Source organism: Bombina bombina, chromosome 8, assembly GCF_027579735.1.
Source record: "Bombina bombina isolate aBomBom1 chromosome 8, aBomBom1.pri, whole genome shotgun sequence".
NCBI classification, from domain to species: Eukaryota; Metazoa; Chordata; class Amphibia; order Anura; family Bombinatoridae; genus Bombina; species Bombina bombina.
In genome coordinates, this window is record NC_069506.1 from 232133067 (window position 1) to 232154498 (window position 21432).

Consider the following 21432-nt stretch of genomic DNA (forward strand, 5'->3'; position numbering starts at 1 on the left):
CAGGGGCGCGTATACGCGCCCCTGTACGCCTCAGGGTTGATAAATCTAGCCCTAATTGTTTGCTGTGCAGGGGTATTTAAGGGGGGTGAGTATACTGTTTTACACTGTGCTGTTTTTTAGAAAGGGGTAACACCCGAAACGTCAAATAAATGCTTTATTTTTTTGCAAGACCCTGTGAGTGACTTCCTTTATGCTGGTTTATACATATATAAATATATATATATATAATATGCAAACAATTTCCAGCTCTACCCTCCAAGTATCAACCGCCTGGGTGCAGAAATAAGTAATATAAATGATCCAAGCAAATGCACTCTCAGGTATTTTCAATAGGTTCTTTTAATGGAACGTTTTCGGGGTTCACAACCCCTTCATCAGCATAAACAAATAACCAAATATCACACAATTTATAGTATATCTAAACAGTGTCTCACCAAACAAATTTGCTTTCAAAAGTGCGCCAAAATACCGAGTGTGGAACTCATCTTGCGTTCCACCGTGATCATGTCAACCGGAAGTGATGTCACTTCCGGTTTTGCGACATGATAGAAACATATGAACATTACTTTGTGTTGCAATTAATAACACGTTATAGTGTACTCAACATTATCTAATAGACAATTTAAGAATAATGCCAACAAACAGAAATAATTGCCTGTGATCTGTACATTCAATATTATAGTGTGAATCAATCGTCATAGTAACCATAACTATGGTTACGAGACATCACTAAGTGATTGTGTTTATATGGTAGAAAATTCACTCGTGCAACAAATATATACAATGACATGAATTGCTAATACTGTTTTAGCAATATTCTGTATCATGTCCATTACCAGCTATGCATGATACTATATACATAGATACGTAAAAAAACGGGGAACTAAACATAAAAATAAAAGTAAAACCATAAACTTAAAAAGTAGCTGTTCTTGCTCAGACTCATTATCAAAACATATAGCAATGTGCATTGCCAACTGCATAGTATATATACTTTATACAAGCAGTGTATCAATAAAACGTTTTGCAACATTGTTCTGTTGTATATTGCCCTAAATGTAAACATATATAAAAGATGTACTGTGGCTATTTTACGTACGGCTTGTTATGTTAGCATTCAACCTTAGCCAATTAGAAAGTACATCTGTATCTCTCAGATATATGGCCCACTGTAACACATTCACTAAATGATATAGTTAAACCTCAAAGGCTTTCAAATTTAGCATACTAGGACAAAGAGCAGTATATTGAGTCATGACCATCATTATTGTGCCTCTATTTCTATGTATAGAATCATGTGACCCATAACTTATTCATGTACATTATATGGTGTATATAAATATATCTAGACAATGTCTAGAGTTTAATATCTTGTGACACCACAATGATTCAAATAACGATGTCCAACATGTAGATGACCAAGTGTGGATACATAAGGACAGTTCATCTTATAGCTTCTTGGTGTTATGTAGCTAGATTGGTATTATTCCCAATTAAAGGTATAGGGTGCGAAATTGGGTAATTTCACCTCAGAGACCAGGCTTCCACAACCAAGATGGGGGATGAATTCCTCCACCCTGGTGTGTCGTGAGTCCCCAGCTCACATCGCTCGGAAGAGCCATGGGGTTGGGAGCTACACGTAGCCACAATGACCCTAGGTTATACCCCAAGCATGTAGCACTATCTTATACCCTTAGGTAAGATTTTTGAAACCACCCCAGATTTCAAAAATCTTACCTAAGGGTATAAGATAGTGCTACATGCTTGGGGTATAACCTAGGGTCATTGTGGCTACGTGTAGCTCCCAACCCCATGGCTCTTCCGAGCGATGTGAGCTGGGGACTCACGACACACCAGGGTGGAGGAATTCATCCCCCATCTTGGTTGTGGAAGCCTGGTCTCTGAGGTGAAATTACCCAATTTCGCACCCTATACCTTTAATTGGGAATAATACCAATCTAGCTACATAACACCAAGAAGCTATAAGATGAACTGTCCTTATGTATCCACACTTGGTCATCTACATGTTGGACATCGTTATTTGAATCATTGTGGTGTCACAAGATATTAAACTCTAGACATTGTCTAGATATATTTATATACACCATATAATGTACATGAATAAGTTATGGGTCACATGATTCTATACATAGAAATAGAGGCACAATAATGATGGTCATGACTCAATATACTGCTCTTTGTCCTAGTATGCTAAATTTGAAAGCCTTTGAGGTTTAACTATATCATTTAGTGAATGTGTTACAGTGGGCCATATATCTGAGAGATACAGATGTACTTTCTAATTGGCTAAGGTTGAATGCTAACATAACAAGCCGTACGTAAAATAGCCACAGTACATCTTTTATATATGTTTACATTTAGGGCAATATACAACAGAACAATGTTGCAAAACGTTTTATTGATACACTGCTTGTATAAAGTATATATACTATGCAGTTGGCAATGCACATTGCTATATGTTTTGATAATGAGTCTGAACAAGAACAGCTACTTTTTAAGTTTATGGTTTTACTTTTATTTTTATGTTTAGTTCCCCGTTTTTTTACGTATCTATGTATATAGTATCATGCATAGCTGGTAATGGACATGATACAGAATATTGCTAAAACAGTATTAGCAATTCATGTCATTGTATATATTTGTTGCACGAGTGAATTTTCTACCATATAAACACAATCACTTAGTGATGTCTCGTAACCATAGTTACGTTTACTATGACGATTGATTCACACTATAATATTGAATGTACAGATCACAGGCAATTATTTCTGTTTGTTGGCATTATTCTTAAATTGTCTATTAGATATAGTTGAGTACACTATAATGTGTTATTAATTGCAACACAAAGTAATGTTCATATGTTTCTATCATGTCGCGAAACCAGAAGTGACATCACTTCCGGTTGACATGATCACGGTGGAACGCAAGATGCGTTCCACACTCGGTATTTTGGCGCACTTTTGAAAGCAAATTTGTTTGGTGAGACACTGTTTAGATATACTATAAATTGTGTGATATTTGGTTATTTGTTTATGCTGATGAAGGGGTTGTGAACCCCGAAAACGTTCCATTAAAAGAACCTATTGAAAAGACCTGAGAGTGCATTTGCTTGGATCATTTATATATATATATATATATATATATATATATATATATTCTAGTTCTTACTTTTTTTTTTTTAACAAAATTGTCCAAAAGCCTATATAAAGGTCTATATAATAAGGGGATTAGTAAAATCCCTCTTAAATGGAAAGTGACTTTTATATACATATATTACATCAATCAAACACTGCAGGACAGCCAGATTGGCACTGTGACACCTAAATAATGTTGGATCTTCAGAACTGTCATGCACTCCAATTCTCTCACTCTCTCACTCTCTCTCTCTCTCTCTCTCTCTCACTCACTCACCAGTCTTCCGTCTGCTAAAGTGTTATATTGTAACTATTGAACACATTTCTTGGAAAATGCACTCACTTTGTAAAATCAAATACATGTTTTATACTGTAATATATCAATTACAAAGTACAAATTAGTGATGTTTCAGGGACACTTTCCTCACACAATCCATATATTTGTGCAGAGAAACAGATATTAAATTATATTATATGTTTACTTTCCTTAATATATGTATTTCTGATTGTACTATGTAATTTATATACTGCAATAAAATATTTTATTTTACAAGGTGCTTAATATATATATATTTACAAACAAAACCAGAGAGCTTACCACCACTATCTTGGAAGCCTTTTTGGCATTTCTTAAGCAAGGACACTGGTCTTTCTCCCAATAGACTGTGATCATAGGTGCCGGAAGTGGTGTGATCCGCAAAACACACCAAACTTGAATACATGATTTCTGTACGCTTCTGCACTCACACTAGTTCTTAAAGAGACTGTCCAGCCAAAATTGGAATCCACAAGGAGACATATCAGTTTTGAATAGAAGCATTTTTGTAATATGCATGGATTAGCAAAAATGCTTCTAAAAAAAGCTATAGCTGTTTCAAAAGTGTATTTAAGTATGCATCATGCAAATTACAAAGAATTGTAATTAATCTATGTGCATTTACAGAAATTGTAATATATATATATATATATATATATATATATATATATATATATACTGTATATATAGGTGTGTATGTATATATAGATATAAAACTGACCCAACAGAAAATGATTACAATCCTGGACACAGAAGAAAGAGTAATAACTTATTTTTATTAAGACCTTTGTGACTACTTACATTGATACACTAATAAAGCTTTGCTGTTAACTGATTACACTTTGCTGCTTCATTACAATAGCAACATTGATTCACTCAGCAATTACTAGTGTGCATACTCTGCTTCTTATTGCGGTGGCTGGGTTACATTAAGGGAATGGTTAGTAACTATGCCGTCTGTGCAATTGCTTTTGAAGCCCTCTTGTATATATGTGATTGGGTAAGTAGGGAAGTCTTCAGAATTGCAAACATTTTCAGTGACACATCCCTGAAATGCATATTGGTTTACAGCACCTGGAATTAAAGAAATAGTGAGACATGCATTAGAATGGCAATAATCTTTGTATCTTTCACACTACAGAACCTCAACCAATTTATAAAAAAGTACTTGCAACAAAATTTAAAGCAAAGCACTTTTGCCTCCACAACTCTAACATCTACATAGGGAACTGTGCTATAGAGGTAACACGCTGATTATTTTACTCCATCATAACAAGGATTATTTACTCATGACTATGTCTACATGACAGTATTCCTATGGATTGGGAAAAAGGATTTTTTTTCCAGCCATAAAGATAATTTCTTCAAAGTTTATTAATCAGTAAAATGTGCTAAGTTCAAAAGAAACCACCCCTTGCTATAATATGATTTGAAAAAAAGAACAAATACAACCATATGGATAATGTTTCTCCAAATTCAATAACTGAAAAAGAAATCAATAACCTTAACAAGCAGGAGTGATTGTTAAAGGGATAGTAAACCCAATTCTTTTCTTTCATTATTCAGATAGAGCATGTAATTTTAAGCAACTTTCTAATTTACTCCTATTATTGTTTTTTTTTCTCATTATCTTGGTATCTTTTTTTTTTAAAAGTAGGAATGTAAGCTAAGGAGCCGGTTCATTTGTGGTTCAGCACCCTGGCTAATGCTTGCTGATTGGTGGGTACATATAGCCATCATTAAGCAAGTGCAACCCAGGTCTTGAAACAAAAATGGGCTGGTTCTTAAGCGAACATTCCTTCTTTACAAATAAAGATACCAAGAGAAGGAAGAAAAAATTATAATAGGAGTAAATTAGAGAGTTGATTAAAATTGCACGCTGTATCTGAATCATGAAAGTTTAATTTTGACTTTAGTGTCCCTTTAAGAGATATAACTTTGCAATCTGCTTCCCTTTATTTTAACCAGCCATTATTGGGGAATCCGTAGCCAGTTCTTACTTAAATTTGAGCCCCTCATTAGGCAATATGCTCCCAAATAACACAAAATGGGTTATAAAAGGCATATGTTCTGATTTATTTACTTATTTAAAACCTTAAAGGGACACTGTACCCAAATATTTTCTTTTGTGCTTCAGATAGAGCATGCAATTGTAAGCAACTTTCTAATTTACTCCTATTTTTAAATGTTCTTTATTCTCTTGGTATCTTTATTTGAAATGCAATAATGTAAGTTTAGATGGTGGCCCATTTTTGGTGAACAACCTAGGTTGTCCTTGTTGATTGGTGGATAAATGCATCCACCAATCAAAAACTGCTGTCCAGAGTTCTGAACCTAGAAAAAAGCTTACATGCCTTCTTTTTCATGTAAAGATAGCAAGAGAACGAAGAGAAATTGATAATAGGAGTAAATTAGAAAGTTGCTTAAAATTGCATGCTGTATCTGAATCACAAAATAAAAAAATTTGGGTACAGTGTCCCTTTAATATAAACAGAATTACATTACATAATAATAAAATCCATAAATAACCCCCCGTAGGGCTTGCAATAAATAGTTTCCCAAACTCTACTTCCATACTAGAAAGCCTAACTTCTCCTGGACAACCGAAAAGGTACCATCTTGACCATAAAACCCCAAATCCACCAGGAAAACACCCCAATGAGCTTTGACATGACACCATAAAAAAGGAGAGTGAGGGAGCGTTTTATCACGTTTGCTCCAGAAATACATCCACCCTAGTTAACCTACATATAGCCGACCAAGACAAGCTCCCTAACCTGGATCTGTTCCTGAACTGCAATGGGGTCAAAAGCCCAACCCTACATGTACATTCTTCCAGGGCTCAATTTATAGGGAAAATTGCATTTTTTCATAATTTGATACAATATACTGGGACATTATTCTGTCATCTATGTAATTCAATAGTGCATGTCATCTAAGAGTAGCAAACCTGCACTACTATGTGTTTAACCCCCTCAAACAAGTTAAACACATTAGAAGTACTGTCACTGACACTCAGTGTGCATGCATTAACTTCAAAAGGGCAATAGTGAGGTTTAGATATGTATTACATATCCAATGAAAATTTCTGAACTGAACAAATATCTAAGATCAATACTTTTGTTGTAACTTCAGCATATCAGGGCATTCTCACAATAGCAGCACAATATGAATGAAACTTTGCATTATTTCTTACTGTTTTTTCAAGCCCATCCTACTTTCTGACTGACTCCCGTTTTAGTCTTAGACCCTCCTACTTTATGTCTGACTCCCTTTTTTGTCTTAGACCCTCCTACTTTCTGTCTGACTTCTCATCCAGTCCAAGCCCCTCCTACTTTCTGTCTGACTCCTGGTCAATTCCAAGCCCCTCCTACTTTCTGTCTGACTACTGGTTTAGTCCAAGCCCCTTCTTCTTTCTGTCTGACTCCTATTTGTTTATGCCCCTCCAACTTTCTGTCTGGCTCCTGTTTTAGTCCAAGCCCTCCTACTTTCTTCCCGACTACTGTTTAAGTGTATGCCCCTCCTACTTTTTTGTCTGACTCCTGGTTTAGTCCAAGTCCCTCCTACTTTCTTCCTTACTCCTCTTTTAGAAAACACTCACTGATTTCACAAACAAATCTACCCAAATCGTAAAACCCTACTCCTGAAATGTGATTTTCTGCAGTAAGTAGAATTAATAATATTAACATAAGATTTGAAAACACTTTGCCAATATTTTAAAATATTTTTTTTACTCTTTTTTTATAATGCAGTTTTGAATAAAGGGAACGTAAAATAAAATCACAATTAAATCTGATTATTGCGCATCATACCTTGCATATGCACTCGTCCTGAAAAAGAAAGGCATTTGGTTTCCAGTCCGGTACATTTAATTGTTTCATTGGCTACACAGTTGTCTGCATCCTGCAAAAGGCAGACTGGACATTCCACCCCATTCTCTGTAGTATTTTGTGAAGGAACTGAGGAAAGGCAGATTAGTTAATTAAATTAATTTGAATAAAACATTCACTTCTTAAACATGCAGGAGCAACCTGGAATTATACAGAAAAGAGGATAGCACTCTTGGTACTTTCAAATGAAGCTTCAGACTTTGATCCTAGAATTTCTTATGAATCTGCAAGTTGTAGCAGGTATTCCTATGTTTATGATGTCATTTAGTGTACAGGTAGACTGTTTCCATTTTCATAATCAGTGGGATGAAAATAATAATACAGAGGAAAGATTTGACACGTATCACCTTGTATGGATATTACAATACTGACTACTAAACTGAGGCTAGGATTTTCCACAGCTGAACACATTCAACAATATCAAGAGATTGTTCTAAGAAAAAGAACTAAACTTATGTCAACTTGCTTTTCTTGTTTTGCTTTATTTGCTCCAGGGCATGAGAGTACCATGATTGCCTTTACCCATACATTACGTTGACAGTTGGAATATACCCTTTAACTTGGTGGTTTAAGAACCGGAAACATGCATGAAATTTAGAATAAAAAAAACTTAAAACAAATTTTTATTATGTGAATTCATGATTAATGTTTTTAACAAGTTAAAACACTGTTAGTCCCAGGCAGAAACTGCATTAAAATAGTGTGAGAACTAAAACAAATACAAATACTTTAAATGGACACTAAATCCACATTTTTTCTTTCATGATTCAGATAGAGCAAGCAATTTTAAGAAACTTTCTAATTTACTCCTATTAGCATTTTTACTTTGTTATCTTGCTATCTTTATTTAAAAAGCAGGAATGTAAAGCTTAGGAGCAGGCCTATTTTAAGTTCAATACCCTGGATAGCGCTTGCTTATTGGTGGCTACATTTAGCCACCAATAAGCAAGCCCAACCCAGGTTCTGGACCAAAAATGGCCCCGTTCCTAAGCTTTACATTCCTGCTTTTTAAATAAAGATAGCAAGAGAATGGAAAAAAAATGATAATAGGAGTAAATTAGAAAGTTGCTTAAAATTAAATAATTAAAGAAAAGAAATTGGCTTTAGTATCCCTTTAAAATATCTGAAATTGCAGAGAATAATTTTCTGTATTAGGTTTGTGAAGTCAGGTTTTATAATTACAAAACAGAACCACCCTGCAATTAAATTAAACTTAGAAGATTATGACAATGGTCTAGATTCATAGATACTTGTGAGGTTTCCTAGGGACCTTGTTTTAAATGGGAAAACATGTTTAAAATTAATAAAGCATCCCTTCACCTAATACCAAAAGTTTTATTAGTGGGCTTTCATGCATTAAAGGGACAGTAAAGTCAAAATTATATTTTTGTGATTCAGATAGAGCATGTAATTTTAAACCACTTTCTAATTTGCTTTCTTTGTATCCTTTGTTGAAAAGCATACCTAGGTAGGCTCAGGAGCAGCAATGCACTAGCTGCTGATTGGTGGCTGCAATTATATGCCTTTTGTCACTGGTTCACCTGATATGTTCAGCTAGCTCCCAGTAGAGCATTGTATTACTGCTGCATAATGCAATAGCATAAACATGTCTTACATGGCCTGAATTATTGTGCAATGCTGTCACATGATGCACATAGCAGCTCTAGAACGTTAGGGCAGAGAACAGTGTATATTGGGGGCACTACACCAGTTGTGCAACATTCTGAAAAGGAGATGCTTTTATATTGTATCAGATATGCACTTTAAAGGGACATGAAACCAAAATGTTTTTTATAATGCAGACAGAACATGCAATTTTAAAAAGGTTTCTAATTTACTTCTAGTATCAGATTGGCTTTGTTCTCATATTATTCTTTATTGTAGAGCTATCTAGATAGGTAGTGTGCGCATGTCTTGAGCATTACATGACAGGAAATAGTGCTGCCACCTATTGCTCTTGCTAATGTATAACATTGTTGCAAACCTGCTGCTGTCTTAGTGCTGTAGATACTTGCACACTCCTGGGTTTTTCAACAAAGGATAACATTCAAACACAGAAAAATGGTAATAGAAGTAAATTGGAAAGTTTAAAATTGTATTTTCTTTCTGAATTATGAAATAGTTTTTTTTTGGCTTTTATGTCCCTTTAAACATTCATTTTCTATACATCTGGGCAAACTGTGGCTTATGATAAGTAAAGTTTAAGTGCTACTTGGAAATCAAGGAATTTACGAATGTCCAGAGCTGCACAGGTTTTAAAGGGACACTGAACCCAAATTGTTTCTTTCATGTTTCAGATGGAGCAGTCAATTGTAACCATCTTTCTAATTTACTCCTATTATCAAATTGTCTTCATTCTCTTGGTATCTTTATTTGCAAAGCTAGAATGTAAGTTTAGATGCCGGCCCATTTTTGGTGAATAACCTGGGTTGTCCTTGCAGATTGGACAGCACCAATGAAAAAGTGCTATCCAGGGTGCTTAACCAAAAATTGTCTGACTCCTTAACTTAGATGCCTTCTTTTTCAAATAAAGATAGCAAGAGAATGAAAAAAATGATAATAGGAGTAAATTAGAAAGTTGCTGAAAATTGCATGCTCTATATAAATCATGAAAGAAAAAAAAATTGGGTTCAGTGTCCCTTTAAGTAAATGATTTACACATTTTTTTTCTGTCAAGATCACACATTTTGAGGTTTATACAGTTGTGAAAAAATGTCAAATGTTTACCAGTAAAGGGAAAAAGTTCCCCAGTTAGAGAAATGTCTAATCTACTCAATAATAAACATGACAAAAGCCTAAACTCGTCTGCAGTTTCTTTCTAGTTCTGTTAATAGCAGAAATTGCCAGCCTTCTATATAATTATTGCTTCAGAGTAATTATGTTGTTATAGAAACTCGCTCTGCTGTTTGTAAGTCGTTTGTACTTTATTACTGCTGAAATAATGGGCTTACATTAAAACATTTTTTTATTGATAACATAACTAGGTTTAATACAAAAATATGAGCACACGCATATTTTGATCTGGTGCATGTGTGCTATGACATTATAAAAAGCAGTGGGGAAAAGGCTTATTAAATCTTTTTAAGTGCTTAAAGTGATGGTAAATCTAAATGTTTAACAAATGCTAGGATTTACCATCACTAAAAATCAAGGGGACTTTCATTCATCGACCTTGTAAAAAAGGGTGCTCACCCTTTCTGTGACGTTGCACAGCGCTAAATTCAGCAACGCAGGCTGCCCAAGGCACAACAATCTTCTACCAATGAGGTGCCGCTTGCACTCTGAACCAATAGCTGTGCGGGTATACAGAATCCTGTCAGTTGACAAACACCGCTATTGGTTCAAAGGTGCAAACGTCACCTCATTGAAGAAGATCGTTGTGCTGTAGGCAGCCGGAGCCACTGAATTTAGCGCTGTGCAACAACACAGAAAGGGTGAGTTTAGCACCATTTTTTACAAGGTTGATGAATGAAACTCCCCTTGATTTTTAGTGATGGAAAATCCTAGCGTTTGTTAAACCCTTGGATTTTCCATCACTTTAATCGTACAACTATTGGTATTTGTTAGTTTTAATAAAGCAGAATAGTTTTATTATATTAGCAAATATTAAAGGGACATGAAACTCAAATGACTTTTTTCATGATTCTGATAGAGCATTACATTTTAAACAATTTTCCAATTTACTTCTATTATCTAATTTGCTTAAAAGACCACTCAATGTAGTAGAATTGCATAATTAACAAGTGCTTAATAAAAAGACAATGCAATAACACCTACTCTGAATTTCAAATAAGCAGTAGATTTACAATTTTATTTTTTTCTCCCATTTTGTGCCCCCCTGTATCATGTGACAGACATCAGCCAATCACAGACTAGTATACGTATACCCTGTGAGCTGGTGCACATGCTCAGTAGGATCTTGTTCCCCAGAAAGCACGAATATAAAAAGAGTGGGCAAAATTTGATAAAGAAAGTAAATTGGAAAGTGTCTTAAAACTGCATGCTCTATCTGAATCATAAAAGTTTATTTTGAATTGAGTATCCCTTTAATTAACTTGGTATCATTTGTTGAAAAGTATACCTAGGTAGGCTCAGGGGCTGGGAACTAGCTGTTGATTGGTGGCTGCACATATATGCCTAATTTAGGGCCTGATTACGAGTGGAGCACAAATGTTTGCATGCAAGCGATATCAGGTTTTTGTGTTCGTTTGCGTGCAAGTTAAACTGTGCTGGCATTACAAGTTGAAAGTAAACACGTTTGCTTGAGCACAATTCAAGTTAATGCTCATTAGGTTAGCGCTTCCACAGATCTTTGGTTAACCGTTTCGCAAATCAGAAATGTCTCACAAAACACATAAAAAATACATTACAGAGTACACTTACACTCATAATAACACTGTCTAATACAAATTATTTCTAAAAAGTATTGCCAAAACGTTATAAGGACTTGAAGATATGTTTTTTCCCTTAATACTGCAGAGTATAACATGTACAACAAGTATTTGCTTTTTAAGGTTTTTATTTGTGTATATTAAATAGCTGATTTTGTGTTTTGAAGCCACAACCTAATAAAATGGGTTGATTTTGTAGGTATAATCAGATCTCATTACTTTATCACATTGTGTACATATACTCGCCTCTTTATCTTATATCTATCTGTGAAATCAAACACTAATACTTAGAGGGAACAATGGAACAAATTATCATTTTATTACCTTATCTTCTCTATACCACACTGGGAGTGTAATTTATTCTGCTGACTGTGCTTACACAGCTTATCTATAGCTTGGACCTAAGGTCAGAAACTTTCAGAATAGGTGGGCATATGACAGGCTAAATCCACTATTTCAAATGCCAATATAAGGTAAAGGAAATACTTGTAAACAATTTAATACACTCCAGCAGGTAAAGTGAATCATTGTGAACAAATGAAAGGGGAGAACATTTTTGAGTAAACTGTCCCTTTAAGTAGATAAAAACATGTAAAAGCATATTTATGCAATATTCATATTTAATAGTGTTATACTGTGTATTTACTGTAAATATTTCACATTCCAATATAGTTCACACAGCAGAATATGTTTTAAGAATTTCTAAATATATATTCATATATATATATATATATATATATATATATATATATATATATATATATATATATACCTACCTATACATAATCATGTATGCATTTATAGGCATAGATATACAGTATAGTGTACCAAAAAACTATCAGATGTAGAAATATTTATTTATGCATAAATAGAACTTTTTCTGCTATGTGCAAAACATTGGAATGTAAAATATTCATATTTTCATGTCGGGTTAGCACCTATAAGAATAAGCAATAGGGTTTGTGTGTGAGTCGGATTTTAGGTTTTTTTTTCACTATTTTTGCTCCATTGACTTCTATAGGGGAATAGGTTATTGCGCGCTAGTTCAGCTTTTTGCGCGCTTCAGGTTAGCGCAAAAGCAATAATTTTTTACTTTTAATTCGTAATACCAGCGCAACCCGACATTTTCAGTTTACTTCTAGTGCAATTAGCAATTTAGTGAAAGCGCTAAATAGCACTCCACTTGTAATCTGGCCCTTAATTTTCTAACCAATGAGTTCAGCTAGCACCCAGTAGTGAATTGCTGCTCCTTTAATAAAGAATACCAAGAAAATTGGAAAGTTGTTTAAAAATGTATGTTCTATATAATTCAAAATAGAAATATTTTGGGTTTTGTGTCCCTTTAATATCGCAATATGTAGTGATGATATTTCTTTAAAACTTATATGTGTAGCTTTATAATTCTTGCCTTCAATAAAAATTATGAAAACAATTATTATTATTAATATGAGGTTCTTCTGGATTGTTTGTTTAGTTCATTATGAACCATTTGTTTTATGTGATTTTGTTCATAGTTGAGAATTGATTTGACATTTTCTTGAGAAAATGTTTTATAGAATTTTACACTGTCTATAAATTTATGTGAAAACCTCCATATATATTATACAAGAAATAAATAAATACATAAAAATAAATGATCAATGCAAATTGTCCCTACAAATATTATTGTGAATGTGACTGGCCAGTACTATGTTATTTTGAAGACAATTGTCCTATGAGTTTAACTTTTGAAAGAGAATTACAGTAGCTATAATCAGGTATTAACAACATTATTATTAAAACTGTAACATTCTGATAACAAATAAATTGTATTCATTTGACTGAATCATTTAACTTACCAGTACGATTAGCGCTGTTACAATGATCACTGTCACAGCAAGAAGAAATAAAGTTCTGCGTGAAATTGGCTGTTGTCAAACTGTATGAGATGTTACACAGTGATTGCTTCATACTGCAGGATTTTTGAATCATGAAGTTTGAGTAATTTGCTGTTACAAAAACAAATAACAAGCTTTGTGTTAATGAAAAAGCTGCAGCATTATTATTAGTATTGCAAAAACTAATAACTGGATCTGCTATCTATTTACAAAATAATAGAAGGTTCTTAAAGGGACATGAAACAAAAACTGTGCTTCCATGATTCAGACAAAGCATGCAATTTTAAACAACTTTTTAATGTACTTCTTTAATCTATATATGTTTCATTCTCATAATCCTTTAAAGTTTATTTTATTTTATATCACCATTTAAGGGGATTTTCTAAGTTATTAGAGAAGAAGAAGGGACATGTATGATTTTTAAAAAATAAAGCTCCCATATACAGTTACGGCCACAAAGTGGTTAATGGGGGATCTTGTGCTGCCTGCTATGGCAGTTTAAATATTGCAGTCTGTGCTACGTTACCAAAGAGAACCATTTTCTTTACTGTGGCCCTTTGAATATGGAAGCTTTAATGCCATTTAGGACATAAGTGAAAATACTTTTTTAGAAAGCATGGTAATTGTAAAAAATCTGGTGAGGAAATTCAAGAACATCTTTTTTTTTTTTTTTATTAAAGGGACATTGTACACTAGACTTTTCTTTGCATAAATGTTTTGTAGATGATCCATTTAAATAGCCCATCTGGTAGTGTTTTTGTAACAATGTATAGTTTTGCTTATATATTAAAAACATTGTGATGATTTTCAGACTCCTAACCAAGCCCCGCAGAGTCAGATGTATACTCGCATTTACAGATTACTTCAGGCTCCTGATTGTCTAAGCTGTCTTTTCATATGCAGGGAAGGGAGGGGTGTCTGCTCTAAATGTCTTCCCAGCCCCTTTCAGTGGGTGTCCCAGCCAAACCTCATCAACAGTACTAACCTGGGAGGAGGAGCTTCTAAGTAAGTTTTTAAAAGGTTTTATACCGTATATTTATATCAGTATCTGTGCTTATTCTTTTTTATAGTAGTGTCTATTACATGCAGTTATATGAAAATTGGTTTACACTGTCCCTTTAAGTCCCATTTGTGCTAGAGAGGGCAGCAAACATTGCTATACAATACTTTCTCTAAGGTGTTAAGTAACTTGTTTTTAGGAAATAAATCTGGTAAATAAGAAAGGAGAGCTGGTACAAAAGATGAGGTCCATGCTTGTTTTACTCACTATAGTTATCTTTTCTAACCACCGTCAGACAGGAGGAACAGGACACAAGATGTCCTTGGCAGCTGTTGCTGAACTCATTGTAGCATTCCTCGCAGGTTAAAATATTTCCTAGAGATACAAATTTCAGGATTATTATATATCTAATTATTTTATACACCACCAACCATAGTTCCCAGTATTGCTAATTCAGCATAGTAGATAATCCCAATGCTATAGTTGTGGTCACATGCATACCAGGGCCGGACTGGGAGCAAAAGGCAGCCTTGGAAATATTTAAATACCACCAATTCTTGTTGCATAGGCAACCTAATGCCCAGTTTTCTTCCATGACTCCCTTTCACAGTGTGAAAATGATTATCCATAGTGTGATCCGGAGAAGACACTCAAAACAGTGTGTCACACAGTGTTGTTTGACTAGAGAGGTGATACAACTGCATTGCCTCACCAGCAGCTCCGCCCCCTTAAATTGTAGCTGGTCAGCCCCAGCTGAAGAGGCGCACCGGGAAATCTCCTGGTGTCCTGGTAGGCCAATCTGGCTTTGATGCACACTTATTAAAATGCTTGTGTATTATCATTAGGATCAATTCACTTTTTCTCTTTGCTATTTTAAGAAAGACATAGATTACTTGAATGCCCATTAATAGAGTTATCTGCAAAGTCTGATAGTTTTCTATGAGGTCAACAAGCTGCACATAGAGCAGATAACATTACTGAATATGACAAATTAATCAAATTCCTCTTCAATAATAATAATAATAATAATAATAATGATGATGATGCTACATTTTTGTAATAGGAAACAAATTCTGAGTACCTATGTGATAGGTAGAACTGTAAATTCAGATAAGTAGAACTTTTGTATATAACAGTACAATCAATATTTACTCTGTTTGTGTGTGCATATTTTACTTTTTTAAATGGACAGTCTTGTCAAAATAAAACTTTCATGATACAGATAGGTCATGTAATTTTAAACAACTTTCCAATTTACTTTTATCATCAAATTTGCTTTGTTCTCTTGGTATTTTTACTTGAAAGCTAAAACTTATGTAGGCTTATATGCTAATTTCTGAGTCCTTGAAGGCTGCCTCTTATCTGAGTGCTTTTGACAGTTTTTCACAGCTAGTGGGCATTAGTTCATGTGTGCCATACAGATAACATTGTGCTCATGCCCGTGGAGTTACTTATGAGAGAGCACTGATTGGCTAAAATGCAAGTCTTTCAAAATAACTGAAATAAGGGGGCAGTCTGCATAGGCTTAGATACAAGGTAGTCACAAAGGTAAAAAGTAAATAATTATAACTGTGTTTTGTTATGCAAAACTAGGGAATGGGCAATAAAGGTATTATCTAACTTTTCAAACAATAACATTTTTGGAGAACACTGTCCCTTTAATTATATCAGAAACACTTTTTTATATTTGGTTATCTTCTGCATAGTGATTTTCAAAAGTCCAGTTATTCTATGACGTATGTCATTTAAAAAATAAGGTTCAGAGTTTATTACAAACTTTGGTTTCTTCTTAAACTATCTTTGATAATTAGTCCCATTGTTTCCATGATTATTATGTCAGAAATGACAGATATTTTCCTATTAAAAAAATGCCTGATCAGAGAAATCTCTGAACATATCTGGTTTTTGTTTGTAACTTTATAAACTTGACCTGAACATAGGATTTTTTCACCTTTTTCATTTATTTTGTTTGCTTCATGTACAACAGCGTTCTTAACTCAAATGTCTATAATTATACATATAGCCTTAAAGGGCATTAGTAGTTGAAAAATGACTTACTTTAAAGGGATACTGAACCCAATTTTTTTCTTTCATGATTCAGATAGAACATGCAATTTTAAGCAACTTTCTAATTTACTTCTATTATCAATTTTTCTTCGTTCTCTTGCTATCTGTATTTGAAAAAGAAGGCATCTAAGCTAAGGAGCCAGCAAATTTCTGGTTCAGAACCATGGACAGCACTTGTTTATTGGTGCTGTCCAATCAGCAAGGACAACCCAGGTTGTTCACCAAAAATGGGCCGGCATCAAAACTTGCATTCTTGCTTTTCAAATAAACATACCAAGAGAATGAAAAAAAATTAATAATAGGAATAAATTAGAAAGTTGCTTAAAATTGCATGCTCTATCTGAATCACAAAAGAAAAAATTTGGGTTCAGTGTCCCTTTAATTCATTAGAACATGTCCTTTTAACACTAGTAATGCTGCAACTCTATGGATGAGCTCTGTTTCTTACATTGCGGAAAGCAGGCTCACATGAACGAGTCTACCCCACAAGGGCTCAAAAGCAACATATGCTTTTTTTTTTTTTTTAACCCTGCAAAGGAATTTTAAAACAACGTGTTCTAACAAATTAGATCATCTTATTTTTCAACTATGATAGAACTTTAAAGGGGTATAGATGTCACATTTTAAAGGAAAAGTCTAGTCAAAATTAAACTCTCGTGATTCAGATAAAGCATGCAATTTTAAGGAACGTTCTAATTTACTCCTATTATCAAATTTTCTTCGTTCTCTTGCTATCTTTATTTTAATGTAAGCTAAGGAGCCGCCCCATTTTTGGTTCGGAACCTGGGTAGCATTTGTTGATTGGTGGCTACATTTAGACACCAATCAAAAAGTGCTACCCAGGTGCTGAAGGAAAAATGGACCAGCTCCTATGCTTACATTCTTGCTTTTTTTAAACTAAAGATAGCAAGAGAACTGAGGAAATTTGATAAAAGGAGTAATTTAAAAAGTTGCTTAAATTGCCTGCTTTATCTGACTCATGAAAATTTAATTTTGACTAGACTATCCCTTTAACTTTCATGATTTAGATAAAGCTTACAATTTTATTTTAACCTCTTTACAATGCACTTCTCTAAAAATGATACCTATTTCTCTTGGTATCCTTTGTTCAAAGATAGCTCTTTTCAATGAGGCCTTACTGAAGTAGACTCAGAAACATGAATGTGTTCTGAGTACTATATTGAAACTGTGTTTGTGGCAGGTTTATACAAGCAACCTGTAGAGGGAGCATTAGCTGCAGCAGGCAGTACTAAGTGTATCCTATACAAAGATAGACACACTCTCAGTTTGCATAACAAAATTGTGGGTGTACTCTTAAAGGGCCATGATACCCAAACGTTGAAACACTTGAAAGTGAGGCAGCATAGCTTTAAAAACTGACTAGAAAATATCACCTGAACATCTCTATATAAAAAAGAAAGATATTTTGCCTCAAAATGTCCTAAGTATTCACACCCCATTGTAAAGGACTTTAAGCAGCAAATCAGTATGCCTGTCCAGGGACCTGCAAGGGAGCATGCCTCATGCATACTCATGTTATTTTCCCTATTCAGTTTCTGGAAGTTTACTATGAAATCTCATTAGAGTTAAGCTCCCTCTACAGGTTGTTTGTATAAAATTACTGCAAACACTACTGCCATATAGCTCTCAAGACACTAGCATACACTTAAGCACTTAAAGGGACACTGAAACCAAATTTTTTCTTTTGTGATTCAGATAGAGCATGAAATTGTAAGCAACTTTCTAATTTACTCCTATTATCAAATTTTCTTCATTCACTTGATATCTTTATTTGAAATGCAAGAATGTAAGTTTAGATGCCGGCCCATTTTTGGTGAACAACCTGGGTTGTCCTTGCTGATTGGTGGATAAATTCAACCACCAATAAAAAGTGCTGTCCAAAGTACTGAACCAAAAAAAAAAAAAAAAAAAAAAAAAAAGCTTAGATGCCTTCTTTTTCAAATAAAGATAGCAAGAGAATGAAGAAAACATGAAAAAATGATAATAGGAGTAAATTAGAAAGTTGCTTAAAATTGCATGCTCTATCTAAACCACAAAGGAAAAAAATGGGTTCAGTGTCCCTTTAAGTTTTAGCAAAGGATACAAAATGTATTAATACTAGTAATTTTCAAAGTGTATAAAATAGTCAACTTTATCTGATCCTTGAAAGTTGAAATTTGGTTCCATGTTGCTTTATACACCTGTCCAGTGTGAATTATTATTTTAGCACCACCAATCCTCAATTTCATCAACACTAATATATTTTTATATACCAGCCCCATGTTTACACATCCTTTGCTCTGCCCACAACAGGGAGAGATTTAAATAGATTTTTTTTATGGTCTAGGGCCAACTCTTTTTTTTTATCAGTTTAACTGTAATTAAAACTATGTACTACATGTAAGAAATTAAATACATATGTATATATGAAACCTACTACAGGTCTTATCTGGAGAACCATGTTATTACATTTATATCATTATTTATAATACACTTCACTATTCACACAACACTGTTTAATGGAGGCCGAAACTTGTAGCTATTTGGCTTTTTCTGAAGCTAAATTCGATTTTGAATATACATCTACATTTAAAGGGACACTGAACCCAAATTTTTTCTTTCACGATTCAGATAGAGCATGAAATTTTAAGCAACTTTCTAATTTATTCCTATTATCAAATTTTCTTAATTCTCTTGGTATCTTTATTTGAAATGCAAGAATGTAAGTTTAGATGCCAGCCCATTTTTGGTGAACAACCTGGGTTGTTCTTGCTGATTGGTTGATAAATTCATCCACCAATAAAAAAATGCTGTCCAGAGTTCTGAACTAATAAAAAAGCTTAGACTCCTTCTTTTTCAAATAGATGTAGCAAGAGAATGAAGAAAAATTGATAATAGGAGTAAATTAGAAAGTTGCTTAAAATTGCATGCTCTATCTGAATCACAAAAGAAAAAAAATTGGGTTCAGTGTCCCTTTAAAGGAACTGTATGCCCTTTGAAATTTGTAGCATAAAATGTTTAGTTATGCAAAGTAAAACAAATGTGAAACAAACTTTCATTATTTATTTGACCCCTTTTTATGTAATTTAGCTCTAAAAAAATGGACACTGTAGACGTCTCAAGGCTAGTCCATATACAAAACAATGCACTCTGCAAACTGAATTTCCTCCACCAGATGAGGCAAGTAACTGGTGTAGTTTGGTTATTAAAAAAACAATTGCAAAAAACACAATGTTAATTTGTTTTAAAAATGTAAACATTTTCTTATATGTTATTCTATAACAAAAAAGCAGATCCCTTTTTAACTTGCACTTTTAATGACTATAAAAATATAATCTATTTATGATGCTTGAAGTTTAAAATATCATTTTTGTTTTGATGGTTCAAAATCTCTTTACCTCCTAAACTGATTGTCATTGCATGATTAAATAACATAGGCCCACCTACCATGTATTTCTAACCTTTGCTCTCTGTGGAATAATAAGATACAAAATGAATTCAGAAATCTCTCACCTGCAGCAAGTGAAGCGCAGAAGATAAAAACAATGCTTGTTGTTACTTTCATGGTGACAAGTACTGGAAGCTCCTTTTAGATGGACGAGTTTCTCACGATTTATACTGTGAACAAAGGGAGGGAGCTGCTAGAATGGCAAATGCCAATTATGCTATTTGCAATAAGTACGTGTACATACGTATAGAGAAACAAAACAAGAGACATAGTGATATGAAAATCTTCCATAGTGAAACAGCAGTTGCATCTGTAATTACAGTGCCTGTTTAATTATGCTGTTGACTCTGTTATTATTGAAACGACTTTGACATCTGTAGGGTTCTGATTGTAAGTGAATAATATGCACCAGGTATGTTAACTTCTTCACTTGTATCAATGCTTTAGTAGAGACAGGTTAACATTTTAAATGATAAAAGAGCCAATATTGTGCTTTATTGTATCAATATAAAATCTTTCTGTTTGAGGATACTTTTAATGTTGACTGCAATAGCGTCTGACACACACAAACACAGTATTTCCAAAGTGAGAAACATCTAGGTGGCAACTTACCCAGAGGGCATATATGTCAACTAAATAATGTGATATTAGTGGTTTATTTCATGTTACTGCTGATCATTATCCAATGCATTACTTAATATGCTAATGTTTGGCGGTAACCAGTTATGCAACTCTGACACACTAATCAGTATTTCACAACATAGTGTTATTCATGTTTTTTTATCTCACTACCCAAAGTAAAAATCACATAAACTAAAAAACAAAACAAACAAACAACACTGCAGCTGATCACAATCTTGCTCTTGTCTGATAGGCAGGGCCACCACTAGAAATTTTGGGGACCCTTACTTAACCATTGATCAGCCCCCCCCCCTTTGACATATGCAATTTTTGACCAAGTGACTAAAATATATATGCACTTTATTCTTAAGTGTAGTCAAACTTGGAAATGTTGTAAAGGTAGTAACACACAAACACACATAAGGATTCACATATAAACACTCTAGCAGACACGCAAAGAAACACACAAACAATCTCAGACACAGACACCCACACAGAGACTCAGCACTTGTTTACATTGACCTGACAAGTAATGAGGTAGACTACAGTTTTGTCAAAAAAGGAGATTTACAAGACAAAATATGGAGTTCAGAATATCTTTTTGTCAAGGAAGTTGACAATTATATGATGACAACAGCATGCAGTGGCTGAAAGGAAGGGCCCTGAA

At 34.0% G+C, this 21432-nt stretch overlaps 1 protein-coding gene across 1 annotated transcript; it reads right to left on the reverse strand.

Moving 5' to 3' along the window:
- Nucleotides 1–4304: 4304 nt before the first annotated feature.
- Nucleotides 4305–20314, reverse strand: LOC128638140 (phospholipase A2 inhibitor and Ly6/PLAUR domain-containing protein-like). The gene is made up of 5 exons (XM_053690003.1): nt 20210–20314; nt 14897–15004; nt 13591–13740; nt 7284–7430; nt 4305–4545 (listed from the first exon to the last, which is right to left on the reverse strand). Exons 1-5 carry the CDS (start codon nt 20259–20261, stop codon nt 4379–4381), a joined length of 624 nt encoding a protein of 207 aa, XP_053545978.1. The 5' UTR covers nt 20262–20314; the 3' UTR covers nt 4305–4378.
- Between the last annotated feature and the right edge of the window lie 1118 nt (nt 20315–21432).

Bases quoted from the DNA above. Each gene is read 5' to 3' on its own strand.
- LOC128638140 (XM_053690003.1), bottom strand. From the start codon at position 20,261: ATGAAAGTAACAACAAGCATTGTTTTTATCTTCTGCGCTTCACTTGCT. The intron at 7,431-13,590 runs GTAAGTTAAATG...GCCTTTCCTCAG, and splicing joins TAACAGCGCTAATCGTACTG to TTCCTTCACAAAATACTACA. The intron at 4,546-7,283 runs GTATGATGCGCA...CTTTAATTCCAG, and splicing joins AGGACGAGTGCATATGCAAG to GTGCTGTAAACCAATATGCA.